This window comes from Corvus hawaiiensis, chromosome 20 (genome assembly GCF_020740725.1).
Source record: "Corvus hawaiiensis isolate bCorHaw1 chromosome 20, bCorHaw1.pri.cur, whole genome shotgun sequence".
Lineage (NCBI taxonomy): Eukaryota > Metazoa > Chordata > Aves > Passeriformes > Corvidae > Corvus > Corvus hawaiiensis.
Genome location: NC_063232.1, coordinates 2,424,005 through 2,442,822, shown reverse-complemented (window position 1 = coordinate 2,442,822; position 18,818 = coordinate 2,424,005). Strand labels below are relative to the sequence as shown.

Below are 18,818 nucleotides of genomic sequence, written 5' to 3'. Positions count from 1 at the left end.
GTCTTATCACAGCCTGCCTTCCTGTCACTGCAAAAATGGCTCTACATTTCCCAGATATTCACGTCAAAAGCTGCAGAAATATTTCCAGATAAAGGAGCCTTTTCCCACTCAGCAGCCCTTCCTCAGCTTTGCACAGCCCCTCTCCTGTGAGGACCATGGCCCTGTTCCCCAGCAGCTTTCTGTTGCTTATTAGGAATACTCTCTGGATGAATTAGTGAATTCATCTGCACATTAAACATCTGCTAAAATTACACATTTGCCTTGCAGCCTTCATTACTGGTGCTGTTAGATTCTTCATTTGGCCATGATCAGAGCATTCTCCCAGCTTAAATAAATTAGCAGGCAGTGAGACATGCAAATAGAAGGATTTTTTTCTTCTGTGCAAAATTTTTCCGTTTAATTTAAAACATGCCATGATCTCATCTGATGCTGGACTAAAAGGAAGAGAATGCAGTCACAGCTCACTTAAATTTGGGAATTAGTGGATGAGAGGAAAGGGCTGCTTATACCAAGCTCCCACAGTCCCACTGGTCTGCAGACGTTGAGGGAATTGCGCATGGTTTTGCCTTGGAAAGTGCAAAATTTTGGTAATGCTAATGGCCTCCTGCAAACAATTTCTAATTCAGCTGATCATTTTCCACCGGAGCTCCATGCCGTTTGAATTATACATTCTAATTAATTGTTTCAGCTCTGACTCAGAGTCTTAATTTACCTTCTAAGGGACAAACTCACTAAAAACTGCCCCAAACAGCAGCTCTTGGCTCCTGACCCTCCAAATCACTCCAATCAGAGCAGTATTTTTGAAGATCAAAGCCCAAGAGACCAATCCAAACCGGACTCATGCTCTCAGGTTTATTTTCTGTAATATTTTTCTAGCTGTAAACTCGAGTTACCTCTTCTTTTTAGACAATGGTAGAAGAGCCCTGAATCTCTCTGTGCTGTGAAGGTGTTGAGTGGCAGATCTTGAGTATCCGAAGCTGCAAACTGCATGTGAGCACCATTCTCATACTGATAATGCTGAAGGGTCTGGTGATTCCCATGGAGTGGGTTAACATCTGGCTTTGCTGACAGCTGGCCATGACTGGACACCAACCTCTGCCTCATGATGCTTTTGGAAATTACTGGGTATTCTTTGCTAAAAGAGGTGAGAAAAATTAAGACTGGTTAGGCAGCGACCAGCATCATCAGAATTTCATCAACAGAATGATGAAATATTGGTTTGGCTCCCCCAGAGCATCTCCAGCCAATGACTTCACCACCCTTTGCTTCAGACGATGAACTCACCGCACTCCTCTGGGTGTGGGCAAGAACTGACAGCACAGAGTGTGTCACAGCGTTACAGGGAGAGCTTTTGAAGGATATCAATGGCATTCAAGCACAAGCAAACACAATGCCCGTGGCTCTGGCACCTTTAAGCTGCTTCTCCAAAGAGCTGCAGCCCCTGAGGAGCAGGACAAGGAGTGCAGTACCTTTGGAGCCGTGCCACGCGCAGGTCGCTGTCGTCACTGCCCCGGAACCCCTTGGCAAAGGGATTGTTTTCAATTTTCAGCTGGGTTATCTTTAAAAGAACAAAACCAAGAATGAAGTGTTTGAAAGCAAATCAGACCAAAAGTGCAACAGCAGCAGGGCTGAGCTGGTGGGTTCAGTCCCGATGACCCCTGAGAAATGCAGAGTCTGAGTCTTATTCTGGGCCCTGTGTTATTTTTCTGGACTCCTGATAGAGAGAATATATTTGTCTGATTTTAAAGGTTTCCTATGTTTCCATGGTAGAGAGCCCTGCTTGTCATGGTGTGGCTCTCCCTAATTCCCATAACAATTTCATCCACCTTTATGGCCACCATTCACACATTTTTCCTCTGTGAAAAGCACCCCAACTCAGTGCACAGCCCCTCTCCCTGCTGTGAGCCCCCTGCATCCCATTTTAGTGCTGAGGAGAGCAGCCAGTTCTGCTTTGGGATGGTTTTGCATGAGTGTTGCTGTTAGTAACAACTACACTTTTAGCAATGTTGAAAAATATCCCTCACCAAAAAAGCTCCTGAGAACACAGCTGGCGGCTATCAGTGATGGAGGGGAAGGTGGTGACATGTGAATTTAAGCAGCCTCCAGGGCTCGGGCTCTTCCAGGGAAGCTCAAGCAGCTGATGAACCACAAGAAGCACAGGACCCTTCCAAACCCACAGCCTGACAGCAGGTTTGTATATCTTCATTTCATTTTGTTATTTAGTGACCGTGGTTTTCCTCTGACGTGAGCAGGATCAGAGCTTCAGTCCCTCCTTGTCACCCTCCCCTGGCCTTATCCAGCCCAGGAGGGGATTTGGGGTGAACACACACCTTCCTCCCTGACCTATGCTCAGGGGTAGCCTCTATCCTCAGCTTCCTCATTTTTTCTTTAGGAATACAATTATTTACAACCACACTTCCTGCTAGCAGGAGATTTCTGAGCTAAAAATAGTTCAGTGGTTTGTTTCTTCTAAAAGACACCCAGACCAGGTTTTTAATTGTTGATGCCCAAGAGAATAAATAAAACCATTCCGGTATTTTTTTGAGGTTGAGGTTTTTTCAAGACCACAGTGAGGTCATGGTGAGACCTCCTGCCTCTTGTCACCTGCTGCAGGTCCCTGTGTCCCCTGCTCAGGGCAGTGTCCATCCCCCCCAGCCTGCAGATCCCAGGGCAGGAGCTGGGCAGCACCACAGAGGCTCCTCCCAGGATCTTCAGAAAAGAATTTGGGCTCATCTAGGACATTTTCCCTAAATCTGTCAGGCTCACCCTGTGCTCCCCCCAGCCACAAACCTCCCCAGCAGCAGCTGTACAGCAGTGACAGTGCAAGTACAGAGTTTATAGAGCACTTTGGGAACTTAAGGGATGAAAGGCACCATTGACACCAGACATTTTAAATATGTATTAAATATAAGCTCTTGTGAGTCTTTTTGGTTAACCATGTTTGGGCAATTGGTCATTTTACATCAACAGCTACAACTTTTCTACCTTCAGTGTCCTAATGGGCACTTTTCCCCCACCCTGCCTGGCCACACCACATCCCTGTTTCTGCTCTGAGTCTCTTAACTGGCTCACTAATTGCAAAATTTTTGCAAGGACTCTATGCTTCAGGCATCAAAGGGCACACAAGCATCCTGCTTGGGAGGAAAAGCTCTGGTCAGGTTATTGGGGAGGAAGAATTTCACACTTGTTCCTGTTCCTGCAGGATTTTCCTATGAATGTGTAGGAAAGGAACTGGTACAGTAACATATGGCAGATTTCACATTCAGGGTGACAGGAGGGCTCTGGCAGCACTACCTCACTCTGCACCTTTAGTTATGAATCTGATCCACTTTAAAAATTCCAATTAATTCATTAATTATTCCTCATACAGCTCTGCAATTGCACTTTCCCATTAGGAAAATGCCTGGGAGCAGGAGCTTGTGCAAAGGCAGAGCAGTAGCAGGATAGAATCTGAAGCCTTTCCATTCCCTGCTGTCATCTTCCCCTGTCCCTGCCCTGGTGACAGTGCTCCTGCTGCCACAGGGAGGTGACAATTTACTGTCCCACTGCTGTCAGTCCTGCTGGGATCCAGCCCTCAGACAGAACTCTGCCCACTGCACAAGTAACACCACACTCCGAGCAGAAACCAGCCCCTACAGCACACAGGTGCCCCTGACACCCACCCAGAGCACAGAACTGAGCCCTTTGTACTTTACACCCCCAAAAAACCCTCCCAGACCCCAACCCCCTCCTGCCTGCCCGTGCAAACCACAGAGCCAGCTCCGAGCTCCGTTTTTATGGTTACATTCCTCGTCTGTCTCACTAAACACACATTCTATAATTACTTTTCACTGCAGATTTATGAGCAAGCTTTACTGGTCATTATTAGATGTGCTTTGCTGTTTGAATGACATCTCAGTTCTATGAGCACAGCAAGTCAGGAGAGCCCAGGCTTTGCCAAAATATTGTTACCAGTAATATCCCTGCTCCTCCAGAGCTGCATCCTGGCTCATCCCTTGTGCTTAAAGCCAGGATGGAAACTTGTCTTTTAAAGCAGCAGAACAGGGAGATCCTCTCTCAAAGTTCCTGACCAGAAATGAAGCATTTCTACCCAAAAAGCTGCCTACCTTGTGGTTCTGGTAGGAGGTGACTGAAATGAAGGAGGTCTCTGGGAAAACGTGGGTGCAGAAAGCCGTGTTCTTGGAGCCGAACGCGTTGTTCTCGTCCGCCTTCACAATGTGCAGCCGGGGCTGGTATTTGTGCATTGAATTAAGGATGATCTGAAAAACAATTGATGCTGAAGTGAGAAATCCATTCAAAAAAGAGAAGAGACAAGCCATGGCTGTTGGACACTTTGCAGCAGGACCCAAAGCCCAGCAGAGCTCAGCTTTAGCTTTGCTTGCGAATTAAAAAGGAAAATTGACATTCTAGAAATGCACATGAACCAAGGCACAAAAGGTATCTGCAGCTCTGGCAAGCAGAGCTGAACTTAAAGCTTTCCTGGTAAACCCTCATTTTCCTATTGCTATTGGATAGAATCAGTCTGGGTGGAAAAAATGTCATAATTTTTTTTTCCCAGCTCACGCCGAAGCTGTACAATATATAATTCACCAGCAGACTGGTCTGTAAAGATTCCTAATAAATACTTTACTGAGCTGAAAAATACACAGTTTAGCAGAGGAAAAAAAAACAACACAGAAGCCACAGGGGAAAGAAAGCTAGAAAGTTATTTTTCTTTTATCTGCTGGTAAAAAAAAATAAAACTACAAAGCAGCAGATTGGGTTTTCCTGCTGTTTGTGGAGTGGCTGAGTGTGGGTGGCTGGTCCAGGCACCTCTCCCCTCCTCGAGTCTCAGCCAGTGAAAGGCAGGACTGGCCAAGGGATTTTTTATGGAGGGTGCCAGGGGGGCTGGGGAAGGGCTGAGGTCCAGCAGGGATCAGAGCCTGGCTCCAGCACAGGGCCCCTCTGGTGGAGCTCTCAGGGCTCAGAGGGGCTGTCCAGGCTCATCCCGTCCCAGCATTGAGATTCCACAAAGAAGGGATGTGCCCAGACACTGCAGAAGGAAATGGCTTCAAGAAATGGAATTTCTTTTAAGAAGTGGGATGGTTTTAAGAAAAGCCTTTATTCCTTTTACTGGGCAAAGAAGAAATATTGCTGCCTTGTTTTCTCAGCATAATTCTTTCCAATCTCCTCTTTCCGCTCCCAAATGGGCTAATTGAGCCCGGCTGCTCCGGGGGGAGAGGGATTCCAGCCAGGCTGTCACCCCTGGGGTGCCCAAAGCAAGGACAGAGACAGGCAAAGAGCCAAGAAGGGGACACTGTGGTGGGTGGGGTCTTCCACTGGTGGTAAATAAACGGGTGGATGGATGAAAAAAGGGAGGGATGGATGGATGGATGCATGGATGCATGGATGCATGGATGGATGGATGTGCACAGTGTAGCAGAGCACCATCAGTTCACACTAATTACGGGTTTAGCCAGTTTTAAATGAGAATTACCAAGAAGCAGAAGGTTTTTGTTCTGTGATTGCTCTTTGTGTTCAGGAACCCTTTCTTCTCCATGATTCCCATGCCCAGGAGAGCTCACAGCAGCAGCTCCAGGTGCTCCAGCCGGGATGGGAGGTAGTGCATGGAGCTTGTGCTCTCTAAACCCCCTCTGCTGCTGCAGGTCCCCCTGCCCACAGTAGCTGCTGCATTATGCACCACTTAAATGCAATTTTTACTGTTGACGTTTTCCAGACAGCCCTCCCTGCTCCCCAAGAGAGAGAACGAGGAATTTTTGGCATTTTATCAGCTTTGCATCAAGCCTCTGAACTACTTTGTGGCTGTTGAGGTGCAGGGGGTAGACCTGAGAGGGTCGGCTCAGGTTTTGGGCTGGAGCTTTTTCGCTGCTTTCATGTACCAGCCACTCATAAAACAAAGTAACGCCCGAGGGACAGGACTGTCATAAGAAGGGACATTTCAATTCTCAGTAATTAAGGGTTGAGCCATGCTGATAAATAATGGTTGTCTGGAGCAAAAGCTGGGGTTTGCTGAGCTCTCCTCACTGTCTGTTCCACACTGCCCAGGACAGGTGACTTTTCCCCAGAGCCAGAGCAACTCAGCCTCAGGATGAAGAAAACAACTTTAAACTGAGATTTCTAAAGGGAAAATAAGGACCCCAAGTTTTGATACACCCTGCATGAATAGCCTGTGTTCCCCCTCCAAAGCAGGATCCACTGGGCTATAACGACCCCTTTAAAAAGGTAAGTGTATTTTTAATAACATCTTCAAAGCCAAGGAGTCCAAACAATTTCCAAAATGAACAAATGAACTTCTTGGAGCCTGATAGAAGAATTCAGGAAAGGGTTTCTGACAGATGCTCAATGTTTCAGTTGTGCCTGCAAATCTGCCTGGAGGTTCATCATGGAAAAAACCCTAAATGGCCTAATTTTGCCACTGCATTTACAAGGTTGGGATTTCTGTCCCTTGCACCAAAGTGAGTATTTGCCCACCTGTCTCAGTGTAATTCCTGTCAGAATTTGAGTGTGTGGCTCCCCACCAGCTGCACAGGGGATTTCTCACATCTTTTGGGGGGTCAGCAACAACTCTCTGCATAAAACCAACGTTTCACAGGCTTGACAACAAGAACTCCACACACCTTCCTCACCTGTGCTTGCTGTAATCCCTGTGCCTTCAAAATCCCTACAAACCACCCCAAAAACAACCTTTAGCCACAAAACACCGCGTCTGTGCAAAGTGAAAGGCCAACAATTCAGGCTAAATAGTTTTCAAGGCTGCTTTGGAAAGCTAAAAATACACAAAACAAATGTAAATTCCACTCCAGTGACAAACATCAGTGGAAAGATTAACTTCAAGAATTGTGTCAAAAATGAGAAGTATTTTAATGGATGGGACAGAGCACTGAGCAGTGACGTAGGAGCCCTCAGCCTCAAAGGTGATGCTGAAACAATAACCTTGTATTCTCCTGCACTTACCTTTCTCATTGCAAGGTCATGGGGAGCTTAATTCAGTGTCAGACACTGCCACAAACATTTTGAAATTGTTTTTGTACAAAATGTAGAGAGTTTGGGATAGGCTGGATGCTAAAAAAGAAATGGTGTTGCCTCATCTTGCTGCTGGTGTGTTGGTTAGAAGGGAATTTGAGCATGATGAAGGACAAAGACAAAATTAGGAAGGGAAATGAGAAAAACAGTTTCCTGAGGAAATTCAGGAACTGAAAGCTTCTCTCTGCAACTTGGTGTTCTTGTCCATTTGTCCACAAAAGAGCAGCCCAGACATGGATAATATATATAAATAAATAATAATATTTTTAATGTATTAAAACCAAAACCAAACCAAACCAACAAATGGTAAGCCAAACAGATATCCCAACCAGAATCCTTAATGGATGGACCATGCCTAATTTAGGAAGTATTGGCTCAACAGTCTGCCACAGGCCCTGTGGGGATTCCATCTCCCACCACCACCACCCCAACACTCTCTCTGCTTGGAAAACACACATTCCAAGAAAAAAATCTATTTTAAATATGAGAAATGGCATCTTTCATCTCTAAGAGCATCACTGGGGAAGCACCAAAAGGCTGCAATGAAACCACCTGCAGGGACCCAGTAGTGGGGACCCTCCTGGGCTGCACTAAGAGCTCCCGGATATTTTGAGAAATGTTTTGCACCTCTTGGCTGCTCCCCTGCCCCTGGAATTGCCTCAGTGCTGGCAGAGGAGCCAGAGCATCCCCAGGGTGATGTCACTGCTACCCCCTCCATGTCACACGTGCTGACCAGGCTGTGAGACAGCACAAGCCCAAAGTCCAATGTGAGCTTATACAAACATCCTTTTAATTTTTATTTTTACTTTCACCCCCATCTCCCTCCTTTGTGCTGCTCACGCACTTGCACCTGGAATTTCAGCTGTTAAAGAACTCAACTTCTTCATTTTTTTGTCATTCCCCAATCAGCAAGAAATGTCAAAAAAAAGGGTGTCATTTGCTCCTCTCACTTAATTTTACTTAGGAAAACAAACTCCTCTAACTTCTAATCTCTCACACTGCTGAGTAATGTCAGCTCCAGGGCTCGAGGGCTTCAGCCAGTTTGCAGGATGGGGCCCAAAGGCCGGGAGCTGAGCAGGGGAAATGGTGCCACATTCTTTGTCACAAGGCAAACTCGCCTTGAAATCACCAGTAAAATGTATTTACTTTCATATGAAATTTGGGGAGTTGATTTAAGAGCTCCCTGTTTCGCCAAGGTATCAGATGTCATATGATGCAGTGGTTGCTATGGCAACCCCCCTTTTTATATTGAATAGTAAATGGCTACGAAAAAGCCACATAATTTTATGGTTGCTCCCAGGGGATCACATAACTAATATAAAATCTTGCATTTCAATATATTTTCTGCTTCTTTCTTCCTTCCCTCTATTCTTTCAAAGTGAAAAAGCCTTTGAGCTGAGGCTGGCCCTGGTCCCGCATTGGGACTCGGAGCTGGAGCGCGACGGCCCAGAACAAAAACCTGACAATCCCGGTTTTTTGCATGGAAAAAATGGTGTTTTAATCAAGGAGGCTCTGCAGAATCATCTCAATTAATATTTAGAGCATTTAGTGGTATAAGGCATCCCAAACTGAAGGGGTTTTTAGGAGTGAATGGTTTGGAGGTGCTCCATCAGCACCAGAGCTGACCCAGCTGTGCTGCCCGGGATGTGTCCAGGGGGATGTGGGATCACAGCTCCTCCTGCATCCTGGGACTCACAGGGACACCTCACCCCAAAGCCAGCCATGAAAATCACACCATCATTTACATTGGGGAAGACCCTTAAGATCCTCTAGTTCCACCAAATAAAACATTATATCCCACACCCTCTCCAGCAGATAAAACACGAGGTCTAAAATTCCCTGAATCTCATCCTGTGGATTTTCCCTTTCCAGGGAAAGATTCCCTTTGCTCTGCCCCAAGGCAGGGACAGGCTGCAGCCCCCACCAGCACAGGCTGGGCTCTTCCCAGCCAGTCCCAGTCCTGAGTCCAGCCAGGCTGCTCCTGCAGGGCTGTGGAGGAGCCTCCCAAATCCACACGTTTGTCCTGGCAGTCGGCACAGCAGGGAATAAAAGAAAGGCTGGAAAATCCTGGGAAAAGGTTCAACATGAGCTCAGACAAACAGTTCCTTACAAGATGGCCAAAGCTGGGATTTCTGGGTTTTTTCTGTCTCGGTCCTTTTTCATCTCCCATCAGCTGGAATTCATCAGGTGTTTCCTGGCCTTGGGATACAGCTTTGGGGTGGATTCCACCTCCACTCTGGCACGGGAGGGTTTTTCTGGAGGGACCCCAGGTGTGACATCCTGGGACACCCCAAGTGTCACCCCCACGCTGTCCCCTGCCCTCCTGCCCTGCCCAGACAGTGACCTCTTCCCCTGCCCTTCCCCAGGCCGGCTCCCACTCCAAACTAGGCCATTTCAGGATCTGATTCCAGTTAAATTTTACCAAAATCCACTGCATTTGACTCACATAAAGCAGCAATGTAACAAAAAAAAGATTTAACAGACAGAAGTAAATCTTCTTTTCAACCACCAACTCCACTGGCCACTTCTTCCCCAGCTATTTAAATGGAAACCCTGGATCCATTCATCCCTGTGGAACACACACCATTCCCAGTGGCACACAGTTCTGCTCCGCTCCCTTTTTTTCTCAGCAAACAATGTAAAACTTCACATCAGACTTTGTAATTTATTTGGGCACCACTATTGCTCTGACTTCCAAAAATGAATGGGTACCAAAAGAAAAAAAAAAAAAAAAAAAGAAAATAATCTTTTCATGGATATTCTTTCAGCAGAAGGCTTAGTGATGCTCTGAAAAAACTGCCTGCAAATTTAGGGCTGGACAAAAGGGTTTTCCCAAGGTTTAAATGGACTGAGAAAAAAGGTGGTTTAGTACTGGGAGAGATTTTATATATATATATATATATATATATGAACTCTTATACATCATAAATATAAATATAAATATAAATATAAATACATATTGCATATATTCCTTATATATATATATCAGAAATCATATATACTATTACAAAGAAATCATATATACACATATATAAAATACATGTCATATATATATACATATAAGCCATTTTTTACTGAAAATAAGGGCGTGAAAGTGCTCTCCTGCTACAAAGACACCACAGCATTGCTCTGAGCAGGACAAGAGGGGTGAGGCTGTGTCCTTTCCCCCCAGGCAGGATTGCCCCTGGGAGCTGCTGTGGCCCCATCCCTCCCTCCCTCCCTCCCTCCCTCCCTCTGGTGATCCCAGTGCCGGGGGGAAGCTGCTTCCAAGGCAGCACATAAACCTCCCACCAGCACCCGAGAGGAAACTGCTTGGCCACAAGTCATAAAGCAAACAAATAAAAAAATTATGAATCAAAATTAGGGTTTTGCAAGATTAGCAGGACGTGAAGCTAATTAAAAGCGCCTGAGTGCGTCTGACGGGCACAGGCAGAAAAAGGCTGAGATTTAATTAATAGAAAAATGAAAAGGAAACCCCAGGACTAGGGGAAAAATTAAGGCTTTCAGTGATAATCACATAAAACCAAGTGTGCAAATATTAAATCTGAAAAGAAATAACAAACTCATCAGCTTTAAAGAGTAAAGCCAGTAAACAGCAGATTTGGGTCAAGAAAAACAGGAATATCACTTAAAACGCTGTCATGAGTGACAAGGCATCTATAATATCCTGTAGCTTTAAACCTCACTTGGTTACATCTCAGAAACTACAACGAAAGCTTTATTTTAAAAGTAGATACAGTAATTAAGGCAATTAAAAGGCACCAGCAGCAGCCCAGGAGCAAGGTAGGTACAAGGCTTGTAACAAAACCAAGCCCTGCAATGCTGAGGAGGATTAAATTAAATATTTACTTTTATTTGTCACAACCTCCACTTCTAATCTCCATTTATTACTTATCTCCTTCATTTGTTTGCTTGTTTCCCTGCAGGAATACCTTTATACATTCCAGAATCTATTCTTCATATTTTTTTCAAGAAAATAATTTCCAATTGATCTGGTCCCAGTCAGAACCTCTCAGGAACACTGATGTGATGCTCCTGCCCTTTCCAAGCTGGCCTGGCTGCAGGACCTGAGTCCTCTGGCAGAGAGGTTTCATTTCAGTGGAGTCACTGACAACAACAGCACAACAACAGCACAAACCCCTCCTGGGATGCTCTAGCTCCTCTCCCATTTTCCAGCCAGTGAGCGCTGCCCTTACGTGACTCTGAGCGCTCACAGCCTGCCCAAAACCAGGCAAGAGAGGCCTGGGAGTAAGGCTGGAATGTTTTCTCCCAGCTGCCATCCAGCTCATCGTTAACTCCTCTGGGTACTAAAAGCCCCATTCCTCAGATCCTCAGAGAAGGATCCCGGGCTCCTGAGCTGCCAGCACATGTCTGGAGCCACCAGTTGTGGTCAGTCCTCCAGCCAATGCCCAAAAGGCCTCCCCATGTCCTCCCTACAACCTCACTGCAGCTCTGAGCTGCAGCCCCTCAGCCACCCCCTCATGGCCCTTCACACCCCCCTGTGCACCCTTCACCCGCCGGGGCTGGGAGCTGCCCCACAGCTCCATAAGGATGATCTCACGGGCACCTTCCACCCTCTGTTTATGTACTTTAAAGCTCTGAATAAAGTGGAATTCCATTCCTGAGGATTTATCACTGTGGAGAGACACACTTGCTATTTTCCCATATTGCCCTGAATCGACTTTCTAAAGAGGTACAGGTGTTATGTTCCCCTTTCCAGCAGAGATGGGATTTTTGTGCATCCTCTACAGCTGAGATTAGCACAAAAAAACCTGGAGTGATGGAGCAATTCCTGTTTTTTCACCTGGAAAACACAGCCAGGCATTTCCCAGGCAGCATCCACTGGGTAAGGGATGTGCCACCCTTGCTGGCACTTACAAGATAATTTTCACCTCTGCAAATGCCCTCTTACTCCCCTGGCATCAGAGAGCAAAGCACCAGCCCCGCCAGCATCCCTCATGCTCATAATCACTCACCAGCCCCACATAAATCAGAGGCTCTATCAGGCTGATTATCTCTGCATGTAATGCTTTGAAAATACATAAATTCAGATTTCACTCTAAGCATAGGTGGCTTACAGTGCTTTCTTTGGGATCAGATAGACCTCACTGTAGCTAAACATTACAGTGGCTGCTGATTTCTTAATCCATTCTCAACATGAACGTTCCTCAGTTGTTAAGCCTGCTGTGAAAGAAGCCTTTCATGGATGAAAAATCCCCCCGGAGCAAAATATACAGCCCACGTTTTCAGGCTGTGGTGTGTGAGCTGGGCACAGGCTTACCTGCCACAAAACCTGCTCAGCCACAGGGGTTTGAGGCAGATTACAGAGCTCTGAATTTGTTCTGATATAAAACCTGCTCAGTTTTACCTGCCTGCATTGACAAATGCCTCCCATGCCTCTGGCTGTAACTAATAATTTACCACAACAGGTAACAGGCCAGGGGAAGCAGCAGGAGTGAGGTTTGTGAGGCTGGAGAGGAAGGGCTGGGTGTCAGAGAGTGAGGCTTTCCCACATCCCCAGCACGGTAAATAATCTCCAGTCTAATTCCATGGATTGCAGCAAAGGCTTCAACTCCACAGTTTATTAATTAAGATGTTTATCTTACTTATTTTAAGCCTCAAATGTGCCTCCACTTCTTATAAACTCCATGGGGCTGCTTGTCCCTGGTATTAAGCAGCTATTGCAGTGCACAGAGTCAGGGCATGGATTCATTTATCAACGGAATAATGTGAAATTTCTGCCGCCTTTCAGGTGAGATCCTGGGAGCTGGCTCAGAGGAGCTGCACCCCATATAGGGATGGGGACACTGCAGTGGCCAAGTGGCTGGGCAGCCGCCCACACACCCAAAACTGCCCCAGCCAAGGCTGCAGAAATCCTCACTCCACGTGGTTCTGAGGTTTGGAGGAAATCAAAGACAAAAGGAAAGGCAGGCAGGCTCCGCTGGCGCATGGGAAGGCAAACAAACCCTGTGGCTTTTCTGACTTGTTTTTCTTAGGGAGCTTTAAGAAAGTGTTTGCAGTCGCTGGGAACAAATTCCTAGAAATGAGAAGCTGTTATTATTCCTAACGTAATGCCTTCGTGGGACAGGCCCTGCCTGGCCCCGGGACATCGGCCACCCCTGCAACAGCACAACAGCTCTCAGTGTGAGTTGATGGGAGCATTCCCCCTCTCCTGGTGCAGGGTCCAGCTCTCCCCCACATGCACCACAAAAAGTGCAGCACCACGTCTCTAAAGCAGATTATTAATTTAGAAGCCTAATGAGGAGCTCTCTGAGAATGGGCTCAATCCCACTTAGGCAGGTTGTCAGTGCCTGAACTGAGCAGCAAACCAGGCACTTCAAATAGATTATTTCAGGCATTTTCCCATAAATGACAGAGGAAAGGTGCTGGGCAGTGGTACAAGGCTGGCATGGCTCAAGGGCACTGAGCAGGACTCATCTGGAGCCATGGCATGGTGGATATTACCCCAAAACCTCAACTAGAGTCCCTACTGTCTCACTAGGGAAATCTTGTGGGAAGACAAGCAGGCTGTTCATTGGAAAGGGGGGGGGGGGTGTTTAAAATCTCCCCTGTTAAAATGCAGCATTAAAATCTCAGTTAAAAAATGACAAAGTCAAGAAAAGCAAACGTTTAAAGTTGCAAAACCAACACGGCACATCCTGTTTGTTTTACAGCCACATCGCACATCCTGTATGTTTTATGGTTTACATTTTACAGCATAAACAGTCGTATATTAAGCTGCAGAGTTAACCAAGAGAAAAACAGAGAGCAAAAAGTGCCACGTGCGAAGCCAGGGGGTCGGGATGGCTGTGGCACCGAAACGGTGGCAGGAGTGGCTCTGTGACACTTTTACTGTGCGAGCCCTGATGCAGTTGTTTCATTTCATTTCCGTGGTGCTTCCCCCCTTCAGGGGGAGCAGAGATGGGCTGTGATTAATAACAGCAGCATTAAACGGTGCCGGGGAGCCTTTGAAGTTCACACATGTTTCGGTGGGGTCAGTAGGTTGGGGAGGGGGTCAGGGCCCAGCGTGGGGCTGGGTTATCACCGGGTCCTGCCAGAGCCCGGCGCGGCCCCGGCACCGGCGACGCGCGGCACCAACGCACGGCTTTCGGAAGCTCAAAATCTGCAAAAAATTACAAACACTGGCAAAAATTCTGGATTTTTAGCAGTGTTTTCAGCTGGTGGGGTCATCCTGCCTATGGAGTCAACCCCCTAAAGCTCCAGCTGATTTAGCTGTTTCAGAATTGCACTTTCTGGACAGCTTTGGGAGGCATCAGGATGTGGACTCCAAATGAAAAGCTGCTCTTTAGAGGCTCGATGCACAATCACTTTAAGCAAGACAGATACACCCCTTCCCACTCTGCACCCTTCTCACAGCCTCCCTTGCCTCCCAAACTGCTGCTGCTTAAAACACCATCAGGTTAAAAATCACATTTTGATGATATAAATTAGATTCTCTTACCTGTGGTACAAAGAGGAGCTGATGGCTCTATACCTAGAAGAATTTTAAACTCTCTTCCCTTCCTCTCACCAAGGACAGTTTATTTTTATGTGACTTTCAGCTCAAATTGTGCAAACCAGACAGGTCTGTGTTTTTATATGCAGTATCTGAGCACTCACTCTCCTGGCAGGCTGGAAGGGTCCTTGGTCTGAGTTATTAAATGCATTGGGGAAGATAACTGTGTGCTCCCCACCTCTGCATGCCCAATACACATGAATCAAGATTTTCCAAATAAAATACTTCATCTTTTATAGGGCTGCCAAAGCCAGCTTGGAAAATCAGGAGTTTATGCAACCTGTTTCTGTGAGCTGCATGTACCACGTGCCGGGCTCAAAATCCCACAGCACTGCCTGGAAAGCTCCTGGGCACAAAAGAAAATGTCGGTAGCATCCAGCAGGACACAACTGAGCCAGTCATGGCTGTTTCCAAGAGCAGGGGAAGCACATGGACCCTTCCCTTCGCATTAAACACCTCCCACAGCACAAAACACTGTTGTTCCTTATGATTAAATGAACTGTGACATCCCGCCCAGCAGCCCAGACACAAACTCAGCATTGCAGGCCCAAACCCCTTGCAGAGTGTCTCTCTTACATGTCCAAAGGGATCCAGGTGGTTGTTGGTGAGTTTTAGCTTCTGGAAGGACACCAGCTGCCGCATCCAGTGGGCTCCCGTGGCCGGGGAGTCGGGGTGCACGTACAGCCGGCCTGGCATGGCCGGCTCGGCCTTCCCGGCCACCATCCTGCAAACACAGAGGGACAGATGGCATCACCTTGGCACAGCCCGGGCACAGGAGAGCTTTTTGTCCTTGGATGCATCCCAGCGACCCTCTCGCCAGCCCTAGGGGGATGCACTGGGACACGGGGACTGGGGGAGGCTCCTGCTGCCCATGGGGTTTTTGGGATCCTTGTTTCAGCATCACAGGCTGGCAGAGTAACCCCATCCCTGCTCCCACGTTGAATTTCCTTGGGGCAGTGTCTCCACATTGGCACTGGTCAAGGAGGAGATCTTGTCTGGGTTTTTGGAAGCCTTCAAAGAACTTTCTGCAAAGGGAGATGGCCCTGAACAGCTCCCCAGGAGAAAGTACCTGTGGGCAAGAGTGGAACTGGTGTGGCTGCACCCTTCACAGCCTTTCCCAGTGGGAAGGGGCTGCTTCCCACTCTGGGGCTGCTCCCAGTACCCTTTTGCAGTTCCCCTTGCCCCACACCACCACCAGCTCTCATGGACACAAGGCCCAGCCATGAGACATCATTTAGTGGCAACGCCCTCATTACTCCACATTGTTCTCCTCTTATAAAACCCCAATAAAAGTAATATTACCAAAAACAACAGAAACTTTCCACAGCAATAAAAGGAAATGGAGAAACAGCTCTAGGGCTGGCAAAAACTAAATTAAACAGAGTTAACAACTATCCATCATCTCGGGTTCAATGTCTGAAACACATGAAGTGGCCACTGTGGCACAGAGACCCTCATTCCACTCCTCTTCCCCAGCGGCATTCCGGGACAAAAGCACACGGAAAAGGGATTTTGTTTTTAAACTGGAGCAGCCAGTTTAAGTGCAAGTAAATTATTACTGCTTTCTGGGATGTCACCGGCCTCGTTGCCTGTGAAATTTTTCACTGTTTTTCACCAGGCAGCAGCCGGTGGAAGGGTTTGGGGAAACCACAGCGAATAGTGGCAGTGAGGGAGGCTGCCCGGCATTTTGTGGGGGGAAATCAAAAGAGAAAACAACACGTTTCCTTTGTCAGAAAGCAAAAATCCCAGCTGCCTCTCGGGTAAGTAACTTCACTGGGAAAGGAAGGGAAAAATAACAGAAGACAATCAGGGCTCTGAGTAAACCACCCCACATTTCACTTTATAGCTGCTCTCTTAAAAGCAAAGTATTACTATAGAAGAAAGGAATTTAAAACTTTTCTTGAGTCACATAGAGACCTAATTTTGAGGGCCAAAATGATCATCCTGTCCAGCCTCTGGTACAAGGCAGGCTGTGGTTTTACCCTCCTACCCTGCACGTGTAGGATAACCTGTGCTTGTCCTAAAGCATCTTCTCCAAGAAAACTCCCCAGCCTAGAGCACTTTGGGGATGGACAACTCACCATCCCCAGCAGCACTTTTTTCCAGCAGTTAATCACCCAGCCTGTTAATAATATTTCATTTTCTATTTGTCTCCTTTAAACTTCCAGCCCTGGCTCTTGTGTCCATCATTGTTCCACCAAAAAGAGCTCCAGGATGTTGGCATCCTTCCCATGGGAAGGTGTTTATGCCGGTTTCTAAGTTTGCATGACAGATGGTTGATCCAATTGCAATGTTCCTATGGAAAAGAAGGCAAACAGAAGTGTTGTCTTACCATTTATTGTCACAGAATTTGTACCGGTGGTCGTCGGCCGGGACGATGTCGATCAACAAAATGTACTTGGTCTTGGGGTTCATTCCAGTCACTTTGACCTTGTAACTGGGAAACATCCTCCTTAGGAAAAGCAGAGGGGTATCACGTTAGCACTGGAAGCACTGGTACTTATCACAAAGCACTGGAACGATGGAAGCGTGGAGCAGCAGCCCAGAAAACAGATCCACCATCAAGTGAATTCACGTGAGGACAAATGAGCTACAAAATATTGCTGCTTTTATGTCCCCTGAATTAAACTCTCTCTTTCGAGAGAGTGCAAAAGGGGGCACAAATTTTGATGAGGGTATAGTGAAGGGGGGCTATGGGGCAGTGCCAGGAAAAGGAAAGTGCAGAGAGAGATATGGGGGGATCAACACACCCCTGTTTGTGGGAGGCTTGGACAAGGAGCCCTCACTTCTACAGGAAGCTCTACCTGGCTTATGGCAGCATCAAAATTGCAGATTTCTTGCTGCTGTGGAAGTGTTTGGAAAGTCAGGAGACCTGACTACATTTCAGAGGAAAATGAGACATGCTTTGTCATTCACACGATCCCAATATCAACCAGGTCCCCCACTACTCCTGTGTTCCCTCCAACAAACTGAGAACTGAGGATCAACAAAGCCTGTGGGAGACAAAGGGTTAAACCCTGTGGTGGTGCAGACAGGCTCCTCTTGCCCTCCCAGATTTCCCAAATGCACAGCACGCCCATTAAACCTTGCTGGAGCCACGAGCATGGCAGAACTTCCCACCAAATGTGCCCATGCCACTGGCTTCAGCAACCAACACCAAACCAGAGAGCCACACAAACCAGGGCATCACTACAGAACATTTACATGTCTTACAGACCTAAAGAGTCTTTGTGGTACTAAATAGTATCTTTTTATAAAGCTGTAGCTGGGAAAACAGCAGATTCCATCGCAGTCTGGTCTTGCAATCCAAAGGAGATGGCCCAAAGGGATACTGACACTGCCATGGGCTTCCCAATCCCTTGAGACTGTGTCAGCAGCCAGGATTTGCAGGATTAGGCACTTCACATCCTCCAAGTAACTATTTTCTTGGCTCCATCTTCCCCACCTCCTCCTCATCCAGTAAAAACACCCAAGTCAATAGAGCAAACTGGCTCACCACAGCTTTGCAGCCACCGGCCAGGACACAAAGTTCTCCTTCCCGTCGGCACAAGGGGATGGAGGATGAGAACTGCCTCATCCTGGACTCCTTCTATTTACGTGAATTAAGATGGGCCCAAATCCTGATGCCATTTCTCCATCAGACATCGAGGCCACTTTGTCCCCCACTTTATCCCTCTTTTCCTGAGCTGGTCCAGGTCTGCAGCAGCATTTTGTCGCTGCTTGGGGAGAAGGCAACAAAATGGGCCCTGTTCAAATTCGTTTCAATTGACTCTTTTAACCGCCCTGCATAAATTCCAGATGTTTACCATGTAATTAGCCTGGACTAAAAAGGGGTGGTTTACCAATGTCCCTCTTTGATTTTCATTCATAAACTCTGCACTCCTCTTAACCTTGTCCTCCTACAGGTAAGCACCTGGGTAAATACAGTAGGACATTTCAATTTGTGAATACACAGCCCAATTCACACATTGAAAAAAATTGTATAAGGAATCCAATCTGAATGCCAAGATTTTTTTTTTTTTAATTAGGTCTTAAAATGGCATTTAAAAATGAAACAAAAAAAGAAAAAAAAGGGGAGAAAATTATTAAAAACCAGAAATGAGATGGACACAATTTGACAGTTTGTCATACCTGCACTGGGGATTTTTATAACATTGAGCTTCTGAATTTCTTTTTTCCTCAATCATTTCATTTACTGTAGAACATCCAAGCTGCTAAAGTAGCTGAACTGATATATTGTAAATGTTAAGTGCTTTTTTAATGGCATTTAAAATTAAGC

At 46.7% G+C, this 18,818-nt stretch overlaps 1 protein-coding gene across 3 annotated transcripts in view; it reads right to left on the bottom strand.

Moving 5' to 3' along the window:
- TBX4 (T-box transcription factor 4) overlaps positions 1-18,818 on the bottom strand; it is a 37,760-nt gene that overhangs the window by 3,073 nt on the left and 15,869 nt on the right. For all 3 annotated transcript variants that reach the window (XM_048324624.1, XM_048324623.1, XM_048324625.1), the window contains exons 4-8: positions 16,872-16,991; positions 15,116-15,263; positions 4,107-4,259; positions 1,470-1,558; positions 894-1,135 (exon numbers count right to left, since the gene is read on the bottom strand). In XM_048324624.1, coding sequence (XP_048180581.1) covers positions 894-1,135; positions 1,470-1,558; positions 4,107-4,259; positions 15,116-15,263; positions 16,872-16,991 — 752 coding nt within the window. The remainder of the gene's footprint in view (positions 1-893; positions 1,136-1,469; positions 1,559-4,106; positions 4,260-15,115; positions 15,264-16,871; positions 16,992-18,818) is intronic.